Raw genomic sequence first — 24,400 nt, 5'->3', positions numbered from 1 at the left:
ACTCTCTATCTCCAAACCAAAAATTACACTAAAACTCACTTTATTTTCTTTCTCCATTTCAATTAAATAATACATTTTATACCTTTTATCATTATCTTTTCTCTTTCATCACTCACAACCACTTTCAAAATATATTAAAAAATTATAGGGAATAAACAGTAACTTTTCAAATATACAGAAAAATCACTACTTTTTCTAAAATATAAAAACTCTTTACTCACAACATCCTGAATCATTCTCTAAATTATAAAAACAGCCCTCACATAATATGAGGGGTTGGATAAGAATGCTCTTACACATGGAATCCCATTCCATCAAAATCATTTCTTCCCACCCCTTTCTTTTTTCCATTCCATTCCTCCTTCACCGTACTTTCTCAACACCACCACCACCACCTAACAACCACCACCACCATCGCCACCACCATCACCTGACTGTCGTTGCCAACACCACCTCCGCCGCCGCCACCACCAACGCTAGCATTGCCACCACTGCTGCACCAACTTCGTGCGTAACCACCGCAACCCTTGTCACCGTTGCGTTTAACCAGCACCGCCACCACCACTATCGCCGCCAGACCGCCACCACTGTCACCGCCACCCTGCCATCGCCATAACTACCAATGCTACCACCGCCACCCATGCCGCCTGACCGACACCATGACCACCGTCCCATTTTCGTCGCCAGAGCTACCATCGTCGCCATTGCAGATTTTTTTATTTTTTATTGGGTTAAAAAGTATTATGAGATAGGAGTGCTTTTATTATTTTTATTTTATTCCTACAATTTTTGTTTAGATACCAAACAACAAAAAGTAATAATTCATTTCACTTCTATAGGTTAACCAAACAAGATAAAGGAATAGTAATGATCCATGATTCCATTCCATTCCATTCCCTTGTATATTCCATTCATTCTCTCATTCCATTCCCACTTCATTTCATTATCTTCAACCAAACATGGCACGCAAAGCTGCACGAGAGGAACCTTTGCCCGAGGAATACCCGACAAACATTAGTTTTTATGCCTCTTCCTGAGCCATCCCGATTGGGTAGTCATCTGATAACAAATCAAGTTTCGAACTACTGCAATCAAATCAACAGGTATGCTTACATTCACTTAACTACTTCTGTAAAAACGTACCTATTGATTTGATTGTTTTTTATGTTTTGCAGTGTTGCAGGGCAGAGTTTCAGCAGATTGTACTCGATCGATGAAGGCATTACATAATAACTGTAACTAAAGCCACGAAATCTCAGTTTTTATAGATGTGGAATTGGTCCGAACCACATGGTTATTAGATTTTGAATTTATAATTATTTTGAGATAGATTTATAATTTCATATGTTAGAGTTCGATGACTTTTACTTTGTTGATTCCTAAATGATGTTGAATCTGTTCTTCGTAATCTTAGTAAAAGTTTTGAAACTTTGTAATACTAACTCACAATAACACTTGTAAATGGAAACTCGAGGCAAGTGAAAAAAGTAATTTCAGCACACAATAGCTGATAAAAAGTATAGTGGTTTCGAATTTCGATGAAAGTAAACAACTATACGTTCACCTTTTGATCATCTATATAACCGTTATAACGAGATAGAGAGCCTATTCTATTACAACTTGAAAGAGATCATCAATAATTGATTACAAGTGTGTTTTTGATGAGTATTTACTTTTGTTTTTAATCCTCTTCAACAACGAAGGCGGACGAGTTGATTTGTTTAAGCTATAAACCTCACACCATCCTTAGCTTAACTTGTCTGGACCTTCATTCTGATAACATCGCTCTTTGCATCCAAATTTTCATTTTGGTCATGCCTTCGTCGGATCTCATGACATCTTAATGCATGCACCTTATTAAGGTTAATGGCATAGTTTAGATATAATTATCCAAGACAGATCTTTGAAGCAAAATGCCAAGCATATGGTTTTTTAAAGATAAAGTGGAACTGTGTTGGCTCTTTATTGCATTTAACCCAGCAGGATTACATTACATAATTTACAACCGTATGTTTATATGGCATCATCAGTTTATTAAACTACCAATATAGACTGATTTATTTTCATCATTGACTTGTTAATCAACGAAACTCAATAACGTTGATTTTGATTCGTCAGGTGGCATGGGTATTAGTTGTAGATTTAGTTTCAAACTGTAGACGAAATGTGCAATGTCCGTATGATTTCCAAATTTGTAGCTACTTCTTTCATCGTTGGCCTATTCATCCCGATTGAATTCAAGCATCGCATTGCAAGGTTAGCTAATGCCAAAAGCTCATCCTTAGTACCCTCGTTAATTACCATTGCATCAAAAATAGAAAGAAACTGCTCTTTTTCCATAGCCAACATAAAGTGTGCAACCAAACTTACTTTTTCACTCAATCTAGTTAGGAAAATTGGCTTTTCTCCGGTCAACAATTCGACAATAACAACTCCAAAACTATAAACATCACTCTTTTCAGTGAACTGGCTAGATTGGAAATACTCAGGATCGAGATAACCAAACGTACCTTTGACTAAGGTAGTCAAGTGAGTTTGATCCATTGATACAAACCTTGAAGTTCCAAAGTCGGAAATTTTTGCTCTATACTTATCATCCAAAAGTATATTTGTGGTTTTTATGTCCCTATGATATATTGGAATGGAAGTTGCTGAATGCAAGTAAGCAAGTGCTTGTGCAACTTCTGACGCGATTTGTAATCTCATGCTCAAAGAAAACGGAAATTCTTGCCTCTCGTGAATACGATCATACAAGGTCCCATTTGGAATGAACTCAGACACAAGGAGAGGAACCTCTGTCTCTAAGCAACACCCCAAAAGCTTGACCACATTTCTGTGATTGACTTGGGAAAGAACGACCACTTCATTGATAAACTGTTCTAATTGGCTTTCCTCAACTAACTTTGATTTCTTTATAGCCACAGTCCTTCCATCAGCTAACATACCTTTGTAAACTGTACCCTGGCCTCCTTTTCCAAGAATTCTGTTCTCATTGAAGTTGTCAGTGGCCCTCGCCAACTCACGTGATGTAAAAAGTATGGTTTTATCAACTAAAGTAGGGTCAATCTCTTCTTGTTGCTTCAACAGCAATCCACCATTAATGCGTTTAAAAACGCTCTTTCTTCGTCTTTTGGTTATTGTTTTCTTGATCAGTTTGTAAGATGTATAGATGATTGCTATTAAACCTAACCCTGAGGTTATGCAAACAACTGAAAGAACACCAATACAAACAAAAAGTCTATTAGTAGGTTCCAAAAGTTATGCGAAATCAAGATACCTACATATATAGTACTTCGCTGACCCCATACAACATGTCTCACAAATCCTTTAGACTTGAATCAGTCTTAACACGTGAGAAACATGATATGCATGCTTTGTTAGGCATCTTGATTAGATGGAGATCGACACGATATAGAATGTAACTGGTTTATAAGCACAGAGACTACGCATTACCAATAACTATTGTAATCAAAATCGCTTCTGAACCATAATGATAGCCTCTAATAGGAATACAAGTGAAGATCCATTCTTTAGCTAAGCCATCAACATCATATACTCTCGTATAGTCACAAACACCATGATAACCTTCACACCTTGTACACTCTTCCGTAGCTAAATGCACACCAAATAAGTGAAAGTTCCATGTTAAAATAAACAAACGTTGGAATTCAAGAAACCAGTGAACAAATAAATACTAAATATATAAAGAATTACGCACCTTCACATCCATCTGCCAAATAAGAGGTTCCCTCCGAAGGCTCTTCATAGGAACATTTCCAAGTATCCAAAGTAGTTGCATTACCTGTATCCACTTTGAGTCTTTCTTTCGTTGCCTCCAAACAACAAGTTACTTGATTGTAGTCATTGTCTGCTAGAGTCCACAGAAGTGATACCGGAGTAAAGGAGTCAGAAGACCTTCCTTCATCGGATGAATTCTTATCCACCAAGAAGGCGGACCCGCAATCGCCATCTCCACCTTGTCTTTCCAACCGTGTGAGATTCATGTTGTACGACTTGAGATAATAAGGAATTGTTGTTTGGCAGCATGCGATGCCAAAACAAATATTTTTGTCACCAACCGTACTGTCATTCAAACAAGAAGACGAACACCCGGTGAGCACGCTCCTAGCATCCATCATAACAGCATTACCACACCCCTCAACAACAAATATATTGTGTGATTTGGAAAACAGGAAAGGGCTGCTACCAAGATCCATGCTCATCGTCTGACTGCTCTCCCGAACTGGGATTTGGCAATTAATTATCTTTGGAGTATTAACTGTAACTATTTGATCTTCCAAGTTTACACCTAATATTTCTAGGTGGTTGAGTGCAGATAGACGTGGTATGGAGGAGTTGCACTCGACAGTGTACCATTGATTGACAGAACAATTCACACCAATTCCAAAAGGGTATGGAATCCTTACGTTCCCACACGTATCATTGCACCCCGTCTTTGAATATTTTGGGATTGCAATTGATGTAGCTGTTAATGAAAGAAAAATGACTAAATGCAGGCAAGGTTGAAAAAACTTCATATTGGTAATAAAGAATGAAATATAGCAGAAAATGCAGGGGTGATCATGATTATAATGGAGTGTATGTGTGATCGAAGGAACATGCCCATAAATAAACCAAAAACCAACGATTCTATGCCTTGTTGTAAAAGTCGAAACTACCTAGCTTGCAATATTGTGGAATTTTCTTTGTTAAGTTCACAATGCTTTTGTTTTTCTCTATTAATTACTCAAATCGTCATGATCGATATATAATATTTTGTTCTTTTTCCTCTTGTCTATATCTAATATCATTGTCACATTGTATCTTGAAGATAAAAGTTTAATGATCCAGTTTGAGAAGTTGCAATCTACGATCTACCATTTATGACCGAACAACTCGCACCGATTCTAGAAGAGTATGGAATCCTGACGTTCCTGCATATACTGCATGTATAGAGCCATCCCAACAACATTAGAAACAAGCTATCACTTTGGGTCCCATTTTGATATAAATATTAATATATAATGTGCATACAATTAACCTTACTTTGATTAACCCTGATCAAATTGTTACTCCAGTTGTATGGTAAAGAAGCGGATCTTGTTCTTTCTTACTTTCAGCAGCTTGTTTTCTAACATTTACTGTATAGAAATATAATATACATCGAATTCTTTATTATATTTTGAATCATTCTTTTTATTAAGTTCCTCCGCCACACAAAGGATTATTTGATAACTTGTCATGTTGGCGCAAGGACTACTATGTGCAGTTCCTACGGACTGCGTATTGTAGCTCATAGCACGCGTGGGACGGGCTGAGAACACGTTGCTGTTCGCACGGATAGTGTCGCTCCTAGTACGGATCCAGACTGGTGTGATTGTTACTGAGTTAATGCAAGGAGGTTAATATTTCTGACGGTTTAGATTTGACCAATTTAATCCATATAGTGTACTTTATTTGTGTTGAATGCACATTAATCCATCTCGTTAGGAAAACATGATCTTATAACAATACTCTAAAAGATGGCTAGTTCAAGACGTTGAACAACATCGTTTTACTTTGGAAAAACACCATCATTATGGGAACGCTCTTGCATTTCGGTTTCAACTTCATTTTAGCATAAAGTGAAGCATAAAGTAAAGGTTAATTTTTAATTTTTTTTTAACACACACCGAAACCATCATCCTCTTCTTATTTTTCTATGAATCAAGAACACCTACAAGCCCGGTGCTTTCTTGGAGCAAGAGCCATCTTCAACAGTACACCTATTGTTCCGACTGTTGTACCTTGAGAGGCAGACACGTTCGTCTAAGAAGCGACACACTTTAAGGTACATGCATTGAACACGAATCCTCAAACAACGTTACTGGATTTTGTTTGTTCAATTGTTGCAGCCAAGAACAAACTTGAACACTCCACTCGAAGAAGACAATACTTTGAATCTGAAGGTTAATAATGAATTATTAATAAAGTTGAGGGTTTATTTTGATATGTTTTATTTATATTAATTGAATTGTAATATGTTTAGAAAATGTTTGTCTTGGAGAGAAATTTTTTTAAATATTCTTAGAGAGTAAGTTTAGTATATCTATAAATAGGGGTCTATATTATTGTTGGGAAGTTCGTTTGATTATATAAAAAGAGTCAAGGGTTGTCACCTCAAATATCTCGTGTTCGTTTGTTTGATCTGAATATTTGGTTCATCTGGGCCAGCAGAATCATCTTTTTTTTATAGTTAGATTTATTGCTTCTATAATATATGATTGTTTATTGGATTACATCGAAACAGAAGGCAAGCGGGCAACAAGTTGCGCCGCTACCCTTTTTTGAATCGCAATAAAACTTTATATTGAAGTTTTAGTTACTTTTATTTATTTGTTTATGTATACGGTATGATACTGTTGATTTCCCATGTTAATGAAGAGAATATCTTTATTAGTGGTTACCATTAATTTAAAATAAGGTGAGCCTGTTTCCTACATTATATTCAATATTTTCATTTAACATATCATTTACAATAAAACTTATTTAATATATCATTTAATTTTTCTACAATATAACTTATACATGTTAAATTTTTTTTACAACCCAAATACTTAGTTTTGTTTAGTTGTTTTTTCCAATATTCTGATTTAAATTGAAAACTGATTTGTGTTTGTAATTGTAAGTAACCTTTTTTGTTTAGTTTTTTTTTTAACCATAAATCACCTAAAAGGCTTAAAAGATCAGTTTCATAAAGTTTTCGGGTGTCATAAGACCACCCACTGTAGGCTTCAACGGGGCAACGAATGGGCGAGTTAGGGTTGGGTGGGTTTGGAGGGGCTACATCACAATGAAGGGCGACGTGGGGGATTTTGGTGGGCAATCTCATCTTCAACGGTCACATGACCATTCAATTAAATAAAAAAAAATAATTTAATTTAATTAATCTATTATCTATTTTAACCCACAAATCCATCTCATCCTCACACATTTTCTCATTCAAACACATACATTTTCTTTCAAAAATTCTCAACCTCTCACAAAAATGAACCCCAATACAAACCCGAACCCGTGGGATTCCGCTCAAATTTGGTGGACTAGTTTGCTTACAAACAACAGCGACCCTACTAACCCTTTTTTTTGCGACCAACAAGGTTATCGGCCCAGAATACCACCACTGCAAACGCCACAAATGTTCTCTGATATGTTACCATGACTGGGAACACCATATATGTCTCCAGTAATGCCATTTATGTCTTCACAATTACCCGAACCCCACGTGCCCAAAACCCAAGTACCTGAACCAAGTAGCTCCTACCACGCCAAAAAAACGAAGTCATAAAAAAAAACCTCAAGGTGAAACAAGCAAAACTAAAATTGATCGAAAGAAGTGGGAACCAGAAGAGGAGGTTGCGTTGGCACTGCGTGACCGTATAGCTTCCTTAAAGTTTTGGCGACTATTCGTGAAAAGTTCTTTGAAATAATGGGTCGAGGTAAATATCGCAACGATGAAGCAGTCTAGAGCAAATGGAACACAATGAGAACAAAAGTAACCAGCTTCGCCAACTTGTACAACCGATGTGAAACAAGCGGTAGAAGAAATGACATGAGCGATGCCAACGTTATGGAGTTCGACTTAAAACAATACCGGGCCAAAAATAATACCGATTTAAATATGTTGGACGCTTGGAGGATATTCATAAGCTCAACAAAGTGGGCACCCGTCCGCCACCTTTTTCTCGACCGTCCAAACGGTCAAAGACAACATCCATTTTGACCGATCAATCGCCGTCTCAAGCCACGTCGGATGCTCGTTTTCAATTTAACTTAAACGATGAAGATCCCGATTTTCTTCTTAATGAACCGGTTGAGTTAGAACGCCCGGTTGGAAGAGATAAAGCCAAGGCGGAGATGAGAGGTGGAGGGTCTTCGTCTAAATCGACTTCCTCGATGAGTTTCAAAGTGAGCTCGCGATTTGACAACTTGGAGCTTAAACTTTCCGAAATTGTTAATGTTAAAAATGAAATAGAGGAAAATAAAAGGATGCACGAAGAGAGGAAAAAAATGCACGTGGAATATAAAGCGATGCACGATGAGAGGAAAAAAATGCAATTGGAACGAGAACGAGAAAAGGATATGAAGTTCCTCACGAAGGATCTATCTCATCTACAACCGAATGTACATACTTTTTGGAGAAGAAAAAGGAAAGAATCCTAGCCAAATACACGAACGAGGACAAAAAGGAGGCCGATGACGAGGAGGAGGATGAGGACGTGAACGACGAGTACTAGTTTTATTTTAGTTAATCAAGTAGGTTATTTTATATTTTTAATTGGGTTGCATATTTTTTATTTTTATTTTAGTTTAAGTATTGTTCTTTTCTTTTTAATTTTATTGAGGAAAAAAAAAGAGTTTAAAGCCCCTTGTGGCAACAAACACAGAGAGGCAACATTGGAAGGGACTTTGCCCCCAGTGTCTACGTGACAATGACGTGACATTGTAGAATGGCAACGTTTACATGAAAGTGACGTGACATTATGAAGGGGCAACATTGCTCCCTTTCATAGTGGATAGCCTAATGAGGAACTCCATGTAATCTTCATAATATGTACTTTGTAGTGATTGTTATTGTAAGAAACCTTTTCTTTTTCCTACCTGCTTCCTTCTAAGTTCATTTCACAATCGTTGGTTTAATAAGGCATTAACAATAACTTATGGAAGGCTTGACCAGCTTAATTTAAGGAAATAAATATCACAATAATTAATTGAATAAGATCTGTATTTTCCTACCATTGACATTCTGAAACATTGGCTATCACAAATGGTTGACTATAACAAGAGAAAATACCCCCCCCCCCACACACACGTATATATATAGACTAAGGATAAAATGAAAACCCACTTGAGTTGTGAAAACTCTAAAAACTCATCCTCAACCACATGTTTTTAATTAATGTTTAAATCTTATGATTCATAATTAAAGTGAATAAAAAATGTAAATATAAATATAACTATTTCTCTCTTTTGAAAACATATATAAAAATTAGTAAAAAATTGTTAAAAAATAGCAAAACATTTTTTTTGATGTTTCGATGTTTTGTATTAAATGTTACAACATATATTACATGCAAAAAAAAAAAAACGATGTTAAATAGGGTTTTCGCGAGTTTTCACAACTCAAATGGGTTTTCATTTTAACCATATATATATATATATAGATAATATGTATCGATTGGGACAGCAAAGTAGACCAGATCACTAGCTGATGTATTTGCTGATCCTTAACTTATTTTTTAGTGATAACAGTTAACGGTTTTACCATTTCAACCAAAAAGAAAGCAACAGGAATCTCTTTCCATTATAGAAGACCATGATTTTATTTTTTTATTATTTATATTTGGACAGCAAGATAGATATATCAATTTATAAAGGGGCTAGCAAGTGCCTACGAACCCAAATGAAGTACAAATAATAATTTTATGACTTTAGACTTTTCTTTTGATCTCGACAATTGTGATATTCCATGACTTTAAGCTTAAATATAGAAACTAAACCAGACTTGATCTTCACCAAACTCAAAAGAGGTGGATATATGATTTGTAAGGAAAAAGAAAATGTTGACAGATGATCATTAAATAAAGCATAACTACCATCACATAATTCTAGTGTCTTAATTTAATCTAAATATAAAGTACAAAAAAATGTCCACCATGCTTAGAATAATTATCATGCAAGGCATAGACTCGGTCTCCAATAATAATTACCTCAGCGTCTTAATCTATGTATATATTCATATCTTTCCATCTCTGGTATCAATCGTTGTTCCTAGCAAAATGAAATTGTTTCAGGCTTACCATTTTCTTATTTTTCTTTCATTAACAGCAGTATCGGTAGCTGATCCTAAATATTCCAAGCCAGCCTGCAACGGTACATGCGGGGGCGTGAGGATTCCATACCCTTTTGGAATCGGTGCTAAGTGTGCTGTCAATAAATGGTACATCGTTGATTGCAACTCCTCCACACCACATCTCTCGGCACTCAACCACCTGGAAATTATGAGTGTAAACTTGGAAGATCAAGTAGTCATTGTTAATACTCCAAAGATCGTTGATTGCCAAATCCCTGGACAGAATAGCAATCAGACCATGAGCATCGATCTTTGTAGGAGCCCTTTCCTATTTTCCAAATCACACAATAAATTTGTTGTTGAGGGGTGTGGTACTGCTGTCATGATGGACCATGGGAGTGCGCTCACAGGGTGTTCAACTTCTTGTCATAATGACACTGTAAACGACAAAGACAACTGTCTTGGTGTCACTTGTTGCGAAACAATTATTCCTCGTCATCTTAAATCATACAGCATCAATCTCACAGGAATGGAAAGACAAGGTGGGGATGGAACATGCAGGTCTGCTCTCTTGGTTGATAAGAATTCATCTGTTGCCAACTATACCTCTTTTATTCCGGTATCACTTCTGTGGACTCTATCAGACCTTGACAACGATCACGTAAATTGTTGTTCAAGTTATGGAAGTAAAGAAATACTCAAAGTGGATATGGGTAATGGTACTACACTAGATACGTGGAAATGTTCCTATCATAGACCTTTTGTAGGAAACTCTTATTTAGAGGGTGGATGCAATGGTATGTAATTCTATACATAGTATTAATTTACTCATTGATTCTTTTCCAGATTATAAGATGGAACTTCCTCTTATTTGATGTGCAAATTTAGCTACCGAAGAGTGTGCAAGATGTGAAGGTGATCATGGTTCCTGTTACTATACCAGAATATATGACGTTGACGGCTTAGCCGGAGAATGGAACTTCACTTGTTTCCATATTCCAAGCTATAATGACGGTTCATTCATGGCTGTTTTTTATTCTTTGGTTGCTGGTAATGTCTATTCTCCATAAGATCATACTTGTGATATATGAAGTTTTTTTTTTTAATAAAAGTGTTAAATAACATGCAACTTGATAAACAAATTTGGCTCTTTTCTCAAGTAGTATTAATATCATGTACCCGAACATAACAAAATAAAATAAAACTGTTTGAAAACATTTTATAAAAAAAAAGTAAAAAAATAAATTTAAAAAAAAGTATACTAAACTTTTTAATGCATGTAAAAAAATAACAAACCTTTAATAAAATCTTAAAGAAATAAGTTAATAAAAACAATAATAGAAATATATAAAAAGACTGTAAAACAAAAATAAAAACTTAATAGTTTTTTATTTAATATTTTGAGAGAATTATAAAATAAAATAAGAGGAACTAACATGTGAATTACAAATGTTAAGGGAAATCAAAGTTCACAGAGGGTGCATGTTTAGCAAAGGAAGAGAGTACGTCTAGCCTGGCCCTTTAAGTACCCTCTTATACATTTGTTTCAATGAGATGGTTTGATTAATGATTAATTCATGTATATCCTTACAAACATATGAAGTATCATATATCTACCCACCAAAACTAAAATTATCAGTTGTGCCCACTTTGAATAACTACCTCTATTTTTTGTTATATGATTGATTTATACCCGGCATTTTTATTTTGATAGATGTTAACTGCATGTCTGAATCCATCCAGAGAACTGCCCAAAACTCATTTCCCATCTCTTTTCATTCCATCTTCGCGCCCCTTCCCTAACCCTAGGTGACTTCTCGCACTCATCATCTACATCTATAAAATCGATTTCCCTCCCCTAATGTCTTTGGCAAACCCAATTTGTTGGAGAATTCCGGATTTGTAACTCGAATTATTTGAGAGTAGTGTGCACTTTAGGATTAAAACTATTTGGTGGTTTTGCAAATAAATCAATCGGAAAAAAAATCAAATGAGACAAGAACTTTGTATGTGATTTTGCAATGAAAAAGAACCAGGGAGATGCGACCAAAACAATCAAATCTTATATCAGGATTAGGGTTTGGATACCGTCACAAGTAGTTATCCATTTAAAATTCGATTTAATCAAAAATCCGCCCATTTAACTTATGAGGTGTATGATAAAATCTGAAAATTCATGCAACTTTTATTATGCTGCCCCTGAACCCTGCGTGGGACTACTCCCTTCCTATGATGCACGGAAACGCCTAAGCATGTGGAGTCCCCGTCCCGGGGACGTGCTGGGGACGGATAAGCCGGTGAAACGCCACTGAAACGTTTCCTGACCGTTTCTGGAATTCGGGTACGGATTATTCGAAGTTTCAGAAACGTTTCCTAGGAAATTAAGAACCATAATTTTTTTATAGTTAGGCACAGAGAGTGATTGAGATGAAAAAAGAGAGTGAAATTAAGAACCATATTTTTTTATTCCTATCACCGGCGTAGTAGTGCTCACTGCTCAATAATGGCAGCAGATGAAACAAAAGATGCAAAAGAAGGTGACCTAATATCAGTGACACGTTGGGCCTTTTTTTTAAATTAAGCCAAAGCCCAGTATTTAGCCCCAAGTTTTCACTTGGATCAAAGTAACAATAAAAAGTAAAAAATCAAAGGTATAGCCGACAACTCTACAAGCAGGAAAACAAACATAAGTTTCAAGTTAATAGTAAAACCTTTTAGAAAGGTGAAGAAACACGAAACGTACCAGGCATGGTTCGGATCGTCTTCTACGGGATGATGTAACCAAATCTCGCTCTCCTCCGCTCAGATCTGCAATGGTTTTTGGGGGTGTGGAGCTGACTGCTAAGAAATCTCGAGGATCTCTTGTTTACAGACACAAAAATGGTTATGGTGGTGGCTCTTCTTGAGAATAACCCTTAATAAGGAGGTGGAGACCTCCTTATATAGGGAGCCTCATGGCCACCATCATGGTACCCTAATGGGCCTAGCCCAGTTAGGGTTACCTCCACAAAACCCCCTCAGCCCAATAATATTGTATTAGTCCATATAATAAAATAAGTCAAACATAATAAATTAAGGTCGTAAGCCGGGTTTGGTACCATACCCCTACAAGCCCCCCAAGTCCAGTGTTGCTCCTAGGCGTGCAAGCGTTTAGGTGGAGCGCTGGACTTCATAAGGTGTGTTAGGATATGAGGCGGTTTTTTCCCCTTTCTTCGGCCTTGTCTTTATTGTCTTTGAGTTTTGAGAGGTTTTCTCCATGATGATAACATGTTGTGATCCTTATGATAATGATGGTGCAGAGCTATAAAATAATGAAGCATGCGCGAGTTGCGGCTTATGAGCTATAATATGATGATAATGACTGGCCCACAAGGGCCTCTTCTACGCAGGATGACTATCCCGGCTTGTCTTCAAAGTAATAATGGAGGCACAAACGGCCAGATAATAATAATAATGTCATAGGTGCCTGTGCGACTCGTAGCCGAACCTGCAAAAACATATCAACTAAAAGTTGATGTATTACAAGGTTCCCATTCTCGGGCAAATTATGAGGTGTGCCCAACCTACGTTGGCGCGTGGCCTTTTGGGATATTATTAGGCTCCCGACCTTTATGTTTGGCGCGTGGCCATGTGGGATATTATTAGGCTCCCGACCTTTATGTTTGGCGCGTGGCCATGTGGGATATTATTAGGCTCCCGACCTTTATGTTTGGCGCGTGGCCATGTGGGATATTATTAGGCTCCCGACCTTTATGTTTGGCGCGTGGCCGTTTGGGATATTATTAGGCTCCCGACCTTTATGTTTGGCGCGTAGCCGTATAGGTTTATGAGGATTCCCAACCTTTAAGTTTGGCGCTATAGCCGTATGGGTTTATGAGGATTCCCAACCTTTAAGTTTGGCGCGTAGCCGTATGGGTTTATGAGGATTCCCAACCTTTAAGTATGGCGCGTAGCCGTATGGGTTTATGAGGATTCCCAACCTTTTAGTTTGGCGCTATAGCCGTATGGGTTTATGAGGATTCCCAACCTTTAATTAGGACGTCTTCCATCCTTAGGCGAATTATGAGGTGAGCCCAACCTAGTATTTGGTGCATAGCTGTGTGGGTTTGTAAGGATTCCCAAACCTATGTATTCGGCCCGTAGCCGTGTGTTCTGCATTAATATAAGCACAATTTTTTGTGTCATTTCATGCAAATCTTATATACTCATACTTTTCGTTTTGTTTTATTTTGATTGTTAAACCAAAATCAATATAGGCAAAAAGTTTGAGGTTTTGTAAAAACTTGTGAAGTAATTCACTTACTTGAGGAATTTGTAACCAAGCATGTGCTATTGTTAGCGTTCTGGGATTTGGCCGCGAGGATTCCACGCTTCCGACACGAGTGTTCCGTGCCTCTGACGCGAGAATTGTTTTCGCTTTGCCATGAGAATTCCACGCCTTTAACGCAAGTGTTCCGCGCCTCTGACGCGAGACTTCTTTCAGATCGAGGAAGGTTTCCTTGTTATACTTGTAGAGGGGGGTAAATGTCAACAACTTAAATCCTTATTTTGTTATCATAATAAATATGACTCAAGAGTTGAGGGGGCTGTTTTGAAAATTTGGAAATTAATTCCTCCATCAAGACTTTGTTGTCATGTGACATGTGATGATACTGACAATGCTTACGTTGCACTACTGACATGCTATAATATTATTTATTTAGCTAACTGTTTCTTGTTCGAAGACCCACAAATTTGTAAGGGATGCCGTGTCGGAGCAGAATAAGACCTCCGCCCCAGTTTGTCGATTTTAAAAAGTTGCGTTGCGAAGATGTATGCGTTCTTTAGTGATCGGTGTTGGTCTAACGGAGTGTTGATCTGCGGTGCGCGCATGCATGGAGGCGGAGTGGTGATCCAAGGTCGCGTATGCATGGCGGCGGAGTGGTGATCCGCGGGCGCGCATGCATAGCGGCTGAAAGTTGAGCCCGCATGCATGGCGGAGAGTTGAGCGCGCATGCATGGCGGAGAGTTGAGCGCGCATGCATGGCGGGAGTTGAGCGCGCATGCATGGCGAAGAGTTGAGCGCGCATGCATGGCGGCGAGTTGCGCACAAGCATGGTAGAGGGTTGTGTGCACATGCATGGCGTTGGAGTCTTCTACGTAAAACCAAAAGCATGGAGTCGTCTTTCGAACTCACATGGTGGTTTCCACGGGCGCGCATGTATGGCTGCGGAGTGAGGATCCGCGGGCGCGCGTGCATGGCGGCGGAATGGTGACCCGCTGGCGAGCATGCATGGTGGCAGTCTTGATCTCGGCGGTGCGTACGTATGGTGGTGGAATGGTGATCCAAGGTCGCATATGCATGGCGGCGGAGTGGTGATCCGCGGGCGCGCATGCATAGCGGCAGAAAGTTGAGCGCGCATGCATGGCGGAGAGTTGAGCGCGCATGCATGGCGGGAGTTGAGCGCGCATGCATGGCGAAGGGTTGCGTGCGCATGCATGATGGCGGAGTCTTCTGCGCAAAACCTAAAGCATGGAGTCGTCTTTCGAACTCACATGGTGGTTTCCGCGGGCGCGCATGCATGACTGCGGAGTGAGGATCTGCGGGCGCGCGTGCATGGCGGCGGAATGGTGACCCGCTGGCGCACCTGCATGGCGGCGGAATGTATCATCCGCGGCGCATGTTGAATACATGGTGTCGGAGTGTTCATCCGCCTAAGCTTTTTTGGGAGCTTTCTCGAAGTACTCCGAAGTCGGAATGACTTAACGTATCCCACCTTAGCTTTTTTGCTAAGGCCAGTTTACGCGACAGTTCATGGCATATCGTCGGACGACGCGGTAAATGACCACCCTCATGTTCTCCAATGGGTGTTCACGCTGTACAACCCTTTCCTCTTTCTTCCCTTTTTTTTTCTTTTTTTTTTGGACCTGATGTGAAATGAAAGGACAAGGGTCTGACCCCCATTTTCTTCTTATTATCATTATTATTTAATATTAATATTAATGAAAGCTGTGACCAGACTATCATCTTTGACTTATTTCACAGAAAAGTCATCTGTCACTTTGTGGATCGAGAAATTGTGAAAATATGTGTATGGATCTGGATATAATCTTCTCTCTAGAGATTTTTACCTTCAAGATAGAGTAGATCTGGACATCATAGTCGAGCCCAGTTAAAACCATCACAGATCACGAGGCTTGTCCGTCCGAATCAGATAGCTTTCTGGATCTACAAATCTTTTTCAACTTCATTTTTGCACAGATCTGGAAGCATCTTTTAGATCCATGAATCTTTTTGAGCTTTAGTAGAACAGATCTTGAAGCTTTTTTGTAAACTTTCAGATCTGGATTTTCATTAGAAGAAAAAATCATAGATCTAGAAGTTTGATGAACAGATCTGAGAACCGAGACGAAAATTGAGATGTGGTTCGTCGCCGGTCCCACGGATGGCGCCAATGAAGAAGCACGAAATGAATCTGACCTGATCCATGACGATGTTCCCCGGTCTTCGAGATGAACGAACCACGACTCGATCTTCTTCTCCGGTAGCTTGAGATCTGCAATGGTTTTTGGGGGTGTGGAGGTGACTGCTAAGAAATCTCGAGGATCTCTTGTTTACAGACACAAAAATGGTTATGGTGGTGGCTCTTATTGAGAACAACCCTTAATAAGGAGGTGGAGACCTCCTTATATAGGGAGCCTCATGGCCACCATCATGGTACCCTAATGGGCCTAGCCCAGTTAGGGTTACCTCCACAAAACCCCCTCAGCCCAATAATATTGTATTAGTCCATATAATAAAATAAACCAAACATAATAAATTAAGGTCGTAAGCCGGGTTTAGTACCATACCCCTACAAAGGGGTTGTAGACATTTAATTCTTTATTTAGTATTTAACTTACATTAAAAAAGTTTTTTTTTATTTTATATCTAATTTATTTGTTTATCCTTGTAATTTATAACTCTTTTTTTTTAAGATATAATTTATAACTCTTTAAATGCAAGGTAAATCTATTTGGATTTTGTTTAATATATTTGTATTTTTTTATATATTTTTTTACCGTACCCTTACCGTACCCGTATCTTGGATTTTTTATTTTTGCCGTTTCCCATACTCGTAACGTCTTCGTATCCTGGTCCCGTACCCGTTCCCGTGCTACTTAGCTCCCTTCCAGGTAACTATTTACATGTTGGACATTGGTTATGTGCCTAATGCTAGTTAATGCCGATAACGCATCTGGCATGTCACACCCCAACCTACGACGGAATATGTTGGGGTGCGAACCGTTGATTCACAGCTCACAAAACACTATCATACAATTTAAATGACAATATCTAAAATTACTTTATTGATTTCAAACAAATACGCATCATCTCAGACAATTACAAATGTAACCAAAACAAATAATGTAATATCAACTTGTTATTTATTTATAACCTAAAGCTCATTCTATATGATCTTCAACCTTCACTTCGAACCAAAGAACAACCTGCAATATGTGTACAAAATAGATATACTTGTCAACAACACATGTTGATTAAGTAATCACTAAATTTGATGTAATGATATAATATAAATAAAATTAAGCAAACCAATCTTTGAGTATCAATGATTAAACCGTGAGCAAGTAATTGATGTCGTTTGGCCATTGCCTTACGAATTAGGCTTTGGCTACTAAGACGAAAGATATATAAATAATGGTGTCGGATGACCATTGCCTTGCGAATCGGGCTTTGACTACTAAGACGGCTTATGATCATACTTGCTGTGATATATTATGATGGACCTCTCCGATGCGATAAAATAAACAAGTAAGCAAATAAGCAAGTAACATTTAATCGTTCAGCACAACAAGTCATGATTTGCTAGTTTAAATAAAATAAATGAACTGAGATAATAATATGTTTAATATAATATGGTACGCATAAAATCCCCAACATGGTTTGAAAGTGATAAAATAGGGGACTGATTACTCACCTTATTAATTGGTGAACTAAACAATAAAATATGAATAATAAACGAGTCCTGAGCCTTTAACACGCTGACTAATCCAACACGAACTGACCTGAAACTTTGTGGCATTAAACTAGAATTAAAAACGAGAACATAGTCGTTGTAATCAAATCAAACGGGTGTGTAAAACTTAAGTTATGAAATATTTAATGTTTAAGGGAGTTGGTACTGTTCAGAATCCAAACTTCGAATCGAGAGCCGGGTTCTGACCAGTACACTCAAAATTTTGAAACAGACATAAAAGTCTTCTGGCTCGAAAACTAATTCCAATTAAAAGATATAGTGATTAAAAAACCATTAAAATTGAATTTTACGAACCAAATGAATTCTGAAATTCAAAATCCTTTCTTGAATTCCAACTCAATTTCCTCCTGGAAAGTTTCAATTCAAATCCTTTGATAAAATCCAATTCTTTAAAAAAATAAAAGATAAATAAATATCCATGAACACCAAACTAGACTAGCTAGCTAATATATGTGGTAAATTAAAATACTAGATTGTTGGTTTAGCATCCCGAAAGTGAAACATTCTAATTATCAATTAGCCATTTTTTAGATCTGTTATGGAAGCCATTAGGAATTTAATATTGTCATACGGTATATGTAGTGGTAAGACCACTCCCATTGGGAATGAAAATTTTGTTCGGTCGGTTGTATTAGATTAAAAGAAAAACCAAAATTACAGTTTGAGTGCCAACTTGTTCGGTCTCGCAACTGTAGGTCGATTGGCCCACTCCATTCACTTTAGTTTTTCAATTTTCCTCTTTTAGATAAATTACCATATGTAAGAGACTTCTGATCAGACCAAGTGGTACCGGAAGGAGAGAACAAGAATCCTTGATCTATCTTAAAATTTTAGGCAACTTACTAACTGATGTTTGCTTTCGTATTGGTGTTCATTCAGGTGTTATCATAACCTCTGGGGTAGGTTTAATAGCTATCATATATACATCCTACAGACTAATCAAGAGAACAATAACCAAAAGACGAAGAAAAAGTATTTTTAAACGCATTAATGGTGGTCTATTGTTAAAGCAACAAGAAAATATTGACCCGTCTTTAGTTGACAAAACCATACTTTTCACATCACGTCAGTTGACAAAGGCTACTGATAACTTCAATGAGAACAGAATTCTGGGAAAAGGAGGCCAAGGTACAGTCTACAAAGGTATGCTAGCTGATGGAAGGATTGTGGCTATTAAGAAATCAAAGTTAATTGACGAAAGCCAATTAGAACAATTTATCAATGAAGTAGTCATTCTTTCACAAGTCAATCATAGGAATGTGGTCAAACTATTGGGGTGTTGCTTAGAGACAGAGGTCCCTTTGTTGGTTTCTGAGTTCATCCCAAATGGGACCTTGTATGATCGGATTCACGATGAGAGCCATGAGTTCCCACTATCTTTGAACATGAGGCTACAAATTGCTACAGAGGTTGCCCAAGCACTTGCTTACTTGCATTCGGCTACTTCTTTTCCAATATATCATAGGGACATAAAAACCACTAATATACTTTTGGATGATAAATATAGAGCCAAAATTTCTGATTTTGGAACTTCAAGGTTTGTGTCAGTTGATCAAACTCACTTGACTACCTTAGTCAAAGGTACATTAGGCTACTTAGATCCCGAGTATTTTCAGTCTAACCAATTCACTGATAAAAGTGATGTATATAGTTTTGGAGTTGTTATGGTTGAACTCTTAACAGGAGAGGTGCCAATTTCCTTAACTAGATTTGGTGAAAATAGAAGTTTGGTTGCACACTTTATGTTGGCTATGGAAGAAGGACGCGTGATGTCTATTTTTGAGTCACTGGTGATTAAAGAGGGTAGTAGGGGCGAGCTTCTTGTTTTAGCTAACCTTGCAATGCGATGCTTGAATCCAATTGGAAGAAATAGGCCAACTATGAAAGAAGTAGCTACAGAGTTGGAAATCATAAGAACATCGCACATTCCATATAAGGTTCATACCAATATCGAGCAAGTGATGCATAGTGAAGAAATCTCCATGCTATCATGCGGGGAATCGACATCAACATTTTTGAGTTTCGATGATAGGATTACTCAATGATGCGAAAAGTCAGTCGGTCTTCATTTTACCTTAAATAAAAAGATGTTGTCATACAGACATATAGTGTAAAAGATGTAATAGAACATTATGTAATCATACTTCCATTTTCTTTAATGTGGATATATGTGAACTGTTTGAATCTGAGGCCTGAAACAGGCTTTATGAAGCTTGGTTATGGGATCATTCTTTCACACGTTAGAATAGGCATAAGTACTTATCAGTCCAAATCTGTGTTTCATTCTTTGGATAGTCGTTTTCTCGTTTGATTCCCGCTTAAGATGTTTTTTAGTCTTTCACATAAATAACTAGAAATATGTTGTTATATCCTAGTCTTAGTGTGTTAAATAGTTCATCATGTTAATGTAAATAGCCCGATTGGTTGATTATAATATGTTGTGTCTAAGATTAAGATGTTCATGGATTATAATATTTTTATGGGTTTACACTTTACAACAACCTTCGCCGGAATTAACCAGACAATTGAACGGAGATGTTAGCGGTGGCCTGAGAGTTGAATGAAGTGGTATTGGTGGTGTAATGTTTTGATTTTTAACTTGTAAATAAATACAAGGATATAATAATTCATGGTCACTTAACTAAAAAAAATATAACGCTCATAATGAGTATTTTAGTCATTTCACTCTCGTAATGGCCAATGGGAATATAATTCATTTTTGTTTTGTTTTGTGGAATCGTGAAATTGTGGTGATGAATTTGGAGGCGGAGGGGGGTTCAGGTTCAGGTTCAGGTTCAGGTTCTACGTCAACGCCCATAGCCTCCTCTAATATTGGTTTTCAGGTTTCATTCTTGTTATTCTTCATTCGTTCTTTTGATCCGCCATTATTATTCATTCATTATAAGTGTTTCTGTTTTTGAAGTTGCTGAAGAAGCACGGTTGGAAAGAAGGAACTGCCTTGGTCTCTCGGAACAGGTCATTTAAAAACCTAACCCTAGTCTTCTGTTCATATTTGAATTTGGGGGTGTTTGCCTCTATCTGTTAAACCCTATAATTCTGTTTGCATTTGAATTTGGGATTAGTTGTTCAAAGTTTGTTGTTTTTAAGCATCCAAACAGCTGTAGGTGTTAGTTTATTTAAAAAAATGACATTTTAATTCCAGTGTAAGAATTTATAGAGATGTTTGTCTAGGTTTTATAGAACCAAGACAATTGTATTACTAGTTTAAGCGCGAGGTGCCTAAAAAATGAGGGCCAGAGATTAATAAACAAAGCGCATAGCATGAGCATACCATTTTTGGGGGTTTACATCATGCTTTTGAGCGGGCGGCTATTTTGACTGGTTCCAGGCTATTTTTTGATGTTTCAGACCATTTTGCCTGGAATTTGCACATATTTGGCGGAATTTTCATGATTTGGTCAGAATCTCACTGGAATCTGACCAAAATCTGTCCGGAATCTTGCCTGATTGCCTTGGTGGCAGCAAGGTGCTTTTTATGCGCCTCACCTCACCTGAATGCCTAGGCGCGCGCCCAAAGCGTTTTTGGGTATTACCTTTTCAGACCAAATAGCATCTCATTTCTTTCAGATGACAATTATGTTGAAATTTAGGAACCATTTCTTTTTATATTGAAATAGAAGGTAAACGGGCCAACAAGCTGCGCTGCTAGCCCTTTTTGGATAGCAAAAATTAGGTCCTCCAAAAATTGCATTCATGCATCTTGAGGCCATAACATTACTATGCATCTCATTTGACATTTAAAAGTCAGAATTTTGATATTTTTCATATGTAGGAGTAAAACTTATTTGTTCAAACAGGGCAGATTGGAGCCTGTGCAAAACGTATGCAAAGAAAAACAAACGAGGGTTGGGAGCAGAGATAAAGGAACCACAGAACACAAGAGTCAAAAAGGACCTGCCTTCTACTTCTGATGATAAAGTAAGCTTGATAACTATGTGTGTGTTCTTGTTACCTGCATAATATTATTTTTGTTTTCGTGGGAAGATAATCAGGAAATAAGAATTACTCTACTGATTTAGATAATGGTATTCTGAATTTCTGATAAAGAAGGCAACTATTTCTGTGAAATAATTGAAATTTTAGTTATTTGTGATGTAAGTTGTTTTGAATAATCGCTTGTACTAAATTTTACCCAAATGCTTTATTGTAGGCATCTAAGAAAAGTAAAGCAAAATTGTCAAAGAAAATGAGGAAAGCTCAAGAACTTGAGAAGAAGTTACAGGAGAAAGAATTCGAGCGTGCATTCTTTAGGGAGTTTTGGCCGGAGAACGTCTGATGTAACATAGCATCTTGCTTGTGAGTACATTAAGCATGCGTGTATCAACAAATACTAGTAGTTGGGAATAGAATATTTGCATTGACTTTGACTTTTAAGTTGACTTTTCTGATTTTATAACATTTCAACTTTTTAAGTCAAATTTTCATGCAAAATCATCCTTTGCTAAGCAGTTAATGCTGAAAAATATCGTATATCTGTCAACTACCGATATCTGAGATATCGGTTATCGCGTTAAGATATTGGTAATTTTAGTATCATGTAAAATTCATATAATATTGAAATTTAACATTAATAATTCAGTATATTCTTTTGCCATTAACAATTTAACCCTTTGCAACTTGAAACAATAACAATCGTAGCAAGCAGGAACTGATAAAGACTTAAAACACCAACACTGAACACTAAATGTTGATAATTAAGACTTAAAACACTGATATCGGGAATATCGGTCAATATCGCCGATATTATCGGTACCGATATTCTAACCATTTTGACTAATATTTTACCAAGGGACTAATATATCACCGATATATCGGCGATATCTACTGCATAGATCCTTTGTTGAACATTTACTGGATGGAAGATTTGTTATTTATAAAGTTTTAATTCCAAGCACAGTTTTAACAGATTGAAGGATATCAACTTCGTGTGCTGTTAAATATGTTCGTTAGTTCCTTACCATGATTAGATGGTTCATTGTAGAAATTAGAAAGTAATGTTACTACCCTTTGTTTAAAGAATGAGTTGATTCATTTGGATCAACCAAAATAATGCTACAAACGGGCCAAAAACATGTCACAAATATAAAATTGATACTTAAGTATGTCTAAATAGGTTAGCAATACTCAGAGCCATTGTTTGTTTCTGACTTTCCACCTTCTACTCGTCGTCATCGACACCCCTGCCACCGCTGACCCAACCCACCGCAAGGTGTATCATCTAACATTAGTCATTTGTTATGAACAAGTGGTGTGCGATATAAGTCCAAGTAATTACCGTGAGGTGTATCATTAATCATAATCATTTGTTAGCAATGCGATATGAGTCCAAGCAATACGGGTTGGTTATATTTAGGTTTTTTCTTTTTTCAGTATACGTCACAGGCCTTTTGGTTTCTTAATCATTTTAAAATCTTTTAATCAGCATGCTACATCGCTATAAAATTTTAATGTGTACCATCCACTCACACCATGAAGGAATGTTTTCCAATATCAAGCCATTATTTTGTGATAAAAGAGAATGTTTTGTGAGGACCAAAGAAATAGTTATAAACTTATAACTATAGGTGATCAAATCGGGTTGGTCAAAGGAACCGGAACCGGTTCAGAACCGGTTCCATTAGTCAACATCACTGTTTAAACCGGTTCCATGGTCGAACCGGTTAGGGAACCGAATCGGTTCCCCAACCCTCGGACCCGGAACCGGTGGAACCGGTTCTGACCGGTTCCTAAACCGGTTCTTACACTGTAACCGGTTCCAACCGGTTACAGTGTAAAATATTATTTTTTTTTTCGTTTTTCGTTTCCGCTGCTTGTGTAGGTGATGATTTGTGTTCTTCTGATTTCTGAAGAGGCTCATGCTACTTTTGTTGTTCACCCACAGAGCAATGGTAAACAACATATTGAACTTAATGCTATGAGTGTCAGCGTGTTTGAATTGATTAGTCTGTATCGTGTATCGTGTAATGGTGAACTTAAATCTGTATCGTGTTACATTTGTTGAGTTTGCTATGTATTATAGTCTTTTGGCTTACGCAAGTCAAATGCTGAATTATAATCAAGAGCGGTGTTATACGATTCGTATTTGTATAACATGTTAAATAAAAAAAACAATTAACATAAAATTCATTTTATTTACTTTAAGAAGTTCAAAAAAAAAGGTTACATGTTTTAAAATATTCAAAAACAAACTAACAAAACATTAAACTTATAAATATAAAGTTGTGACATATTATTTCTAGAAAAGCCTTCTTGTTCGTCGTAATTATTGAGTGGCGACTTATTCATCAGAATTACTTGTAGAAACGCCTTCTTGTTCGTCGTGCACTCGAACATCAAGTGGTGTTTCGTCTTCCAGAGTGGTTACGTGTTGAACACGATCGATTGAGTCCAAGTGATCCTTCAAGCAAATGCACATCTCCACCGACTCCGAATTCAGTCTTGTTCTTCTCACCGATATTACCCTGCCACTAAGAGAAAAAGCAGATTCCGAAGCTACCGTAGAAGCTTGGGCGGTTAGTAAATCACGGGCCAT

The 24,400-nt window shown here is 37.4% G+C and overlaps 1 protein-coding gene and 1 pseudogene across 1 annotated transcript; one reads left to right on the top strand and one right to left on the bottom strand.

Moving 5' to 3' along the window:
* Nucleotides 1-2,148: 2,148 nt before the first annotated feature.
* LOC143592853 (wall-associated receptor kinase-like 2 pseudogene) lies at nucleotides 2,149-4,538 on the bottom strand (annotated as a pseudogene).
* Nucleotides 4,539-9,815: 5,277 nt separating this feature from the next.
* On the top strand, nucleotides 9,816-19,898 carry LOC143592859 (wall-associated receptor kinase-like 1). The gene is made up of 3 exons (XM_077072667.1): nucleotides 9,816-10,626; nucleotides 10,718-10,879; nucleotides 18,727-19,898. Exons 1-3 carry the CDS (start codon nucleotides 9,816-9,818, stop codon nucleotides 19,890-19,892), a joined length of 2,139 nt encoding a protein of 712 aa, XP_076928782.1. The 3' UTR covers nucleotides 19,893-19,898.
* The last annotated feature ends 4,502 nt before the right edge of the window (nucleotides 19,899-24,400 follow it).

The sequence above is a fragment of the Bidens hawaiensis genome, unplaced genomic scaffold (genome assembly GCF_021521415.1).
Source record: "Bidens hawaiensis isolate Kalapana, Puna unplaced genomic scaffold, B.hawaiensis_p1.1 tig00041304_1, whole genome shotgun sequence".
NCBI lineage: Eukaryota > Viridiplantae > Streptophyta > Magnoliopsida > Asterales > Asteraceae > Bidens > Bidens hawaiensis.
This window is presented reverse-complemented; position numbering and strand designations above follow the sequence as displayed.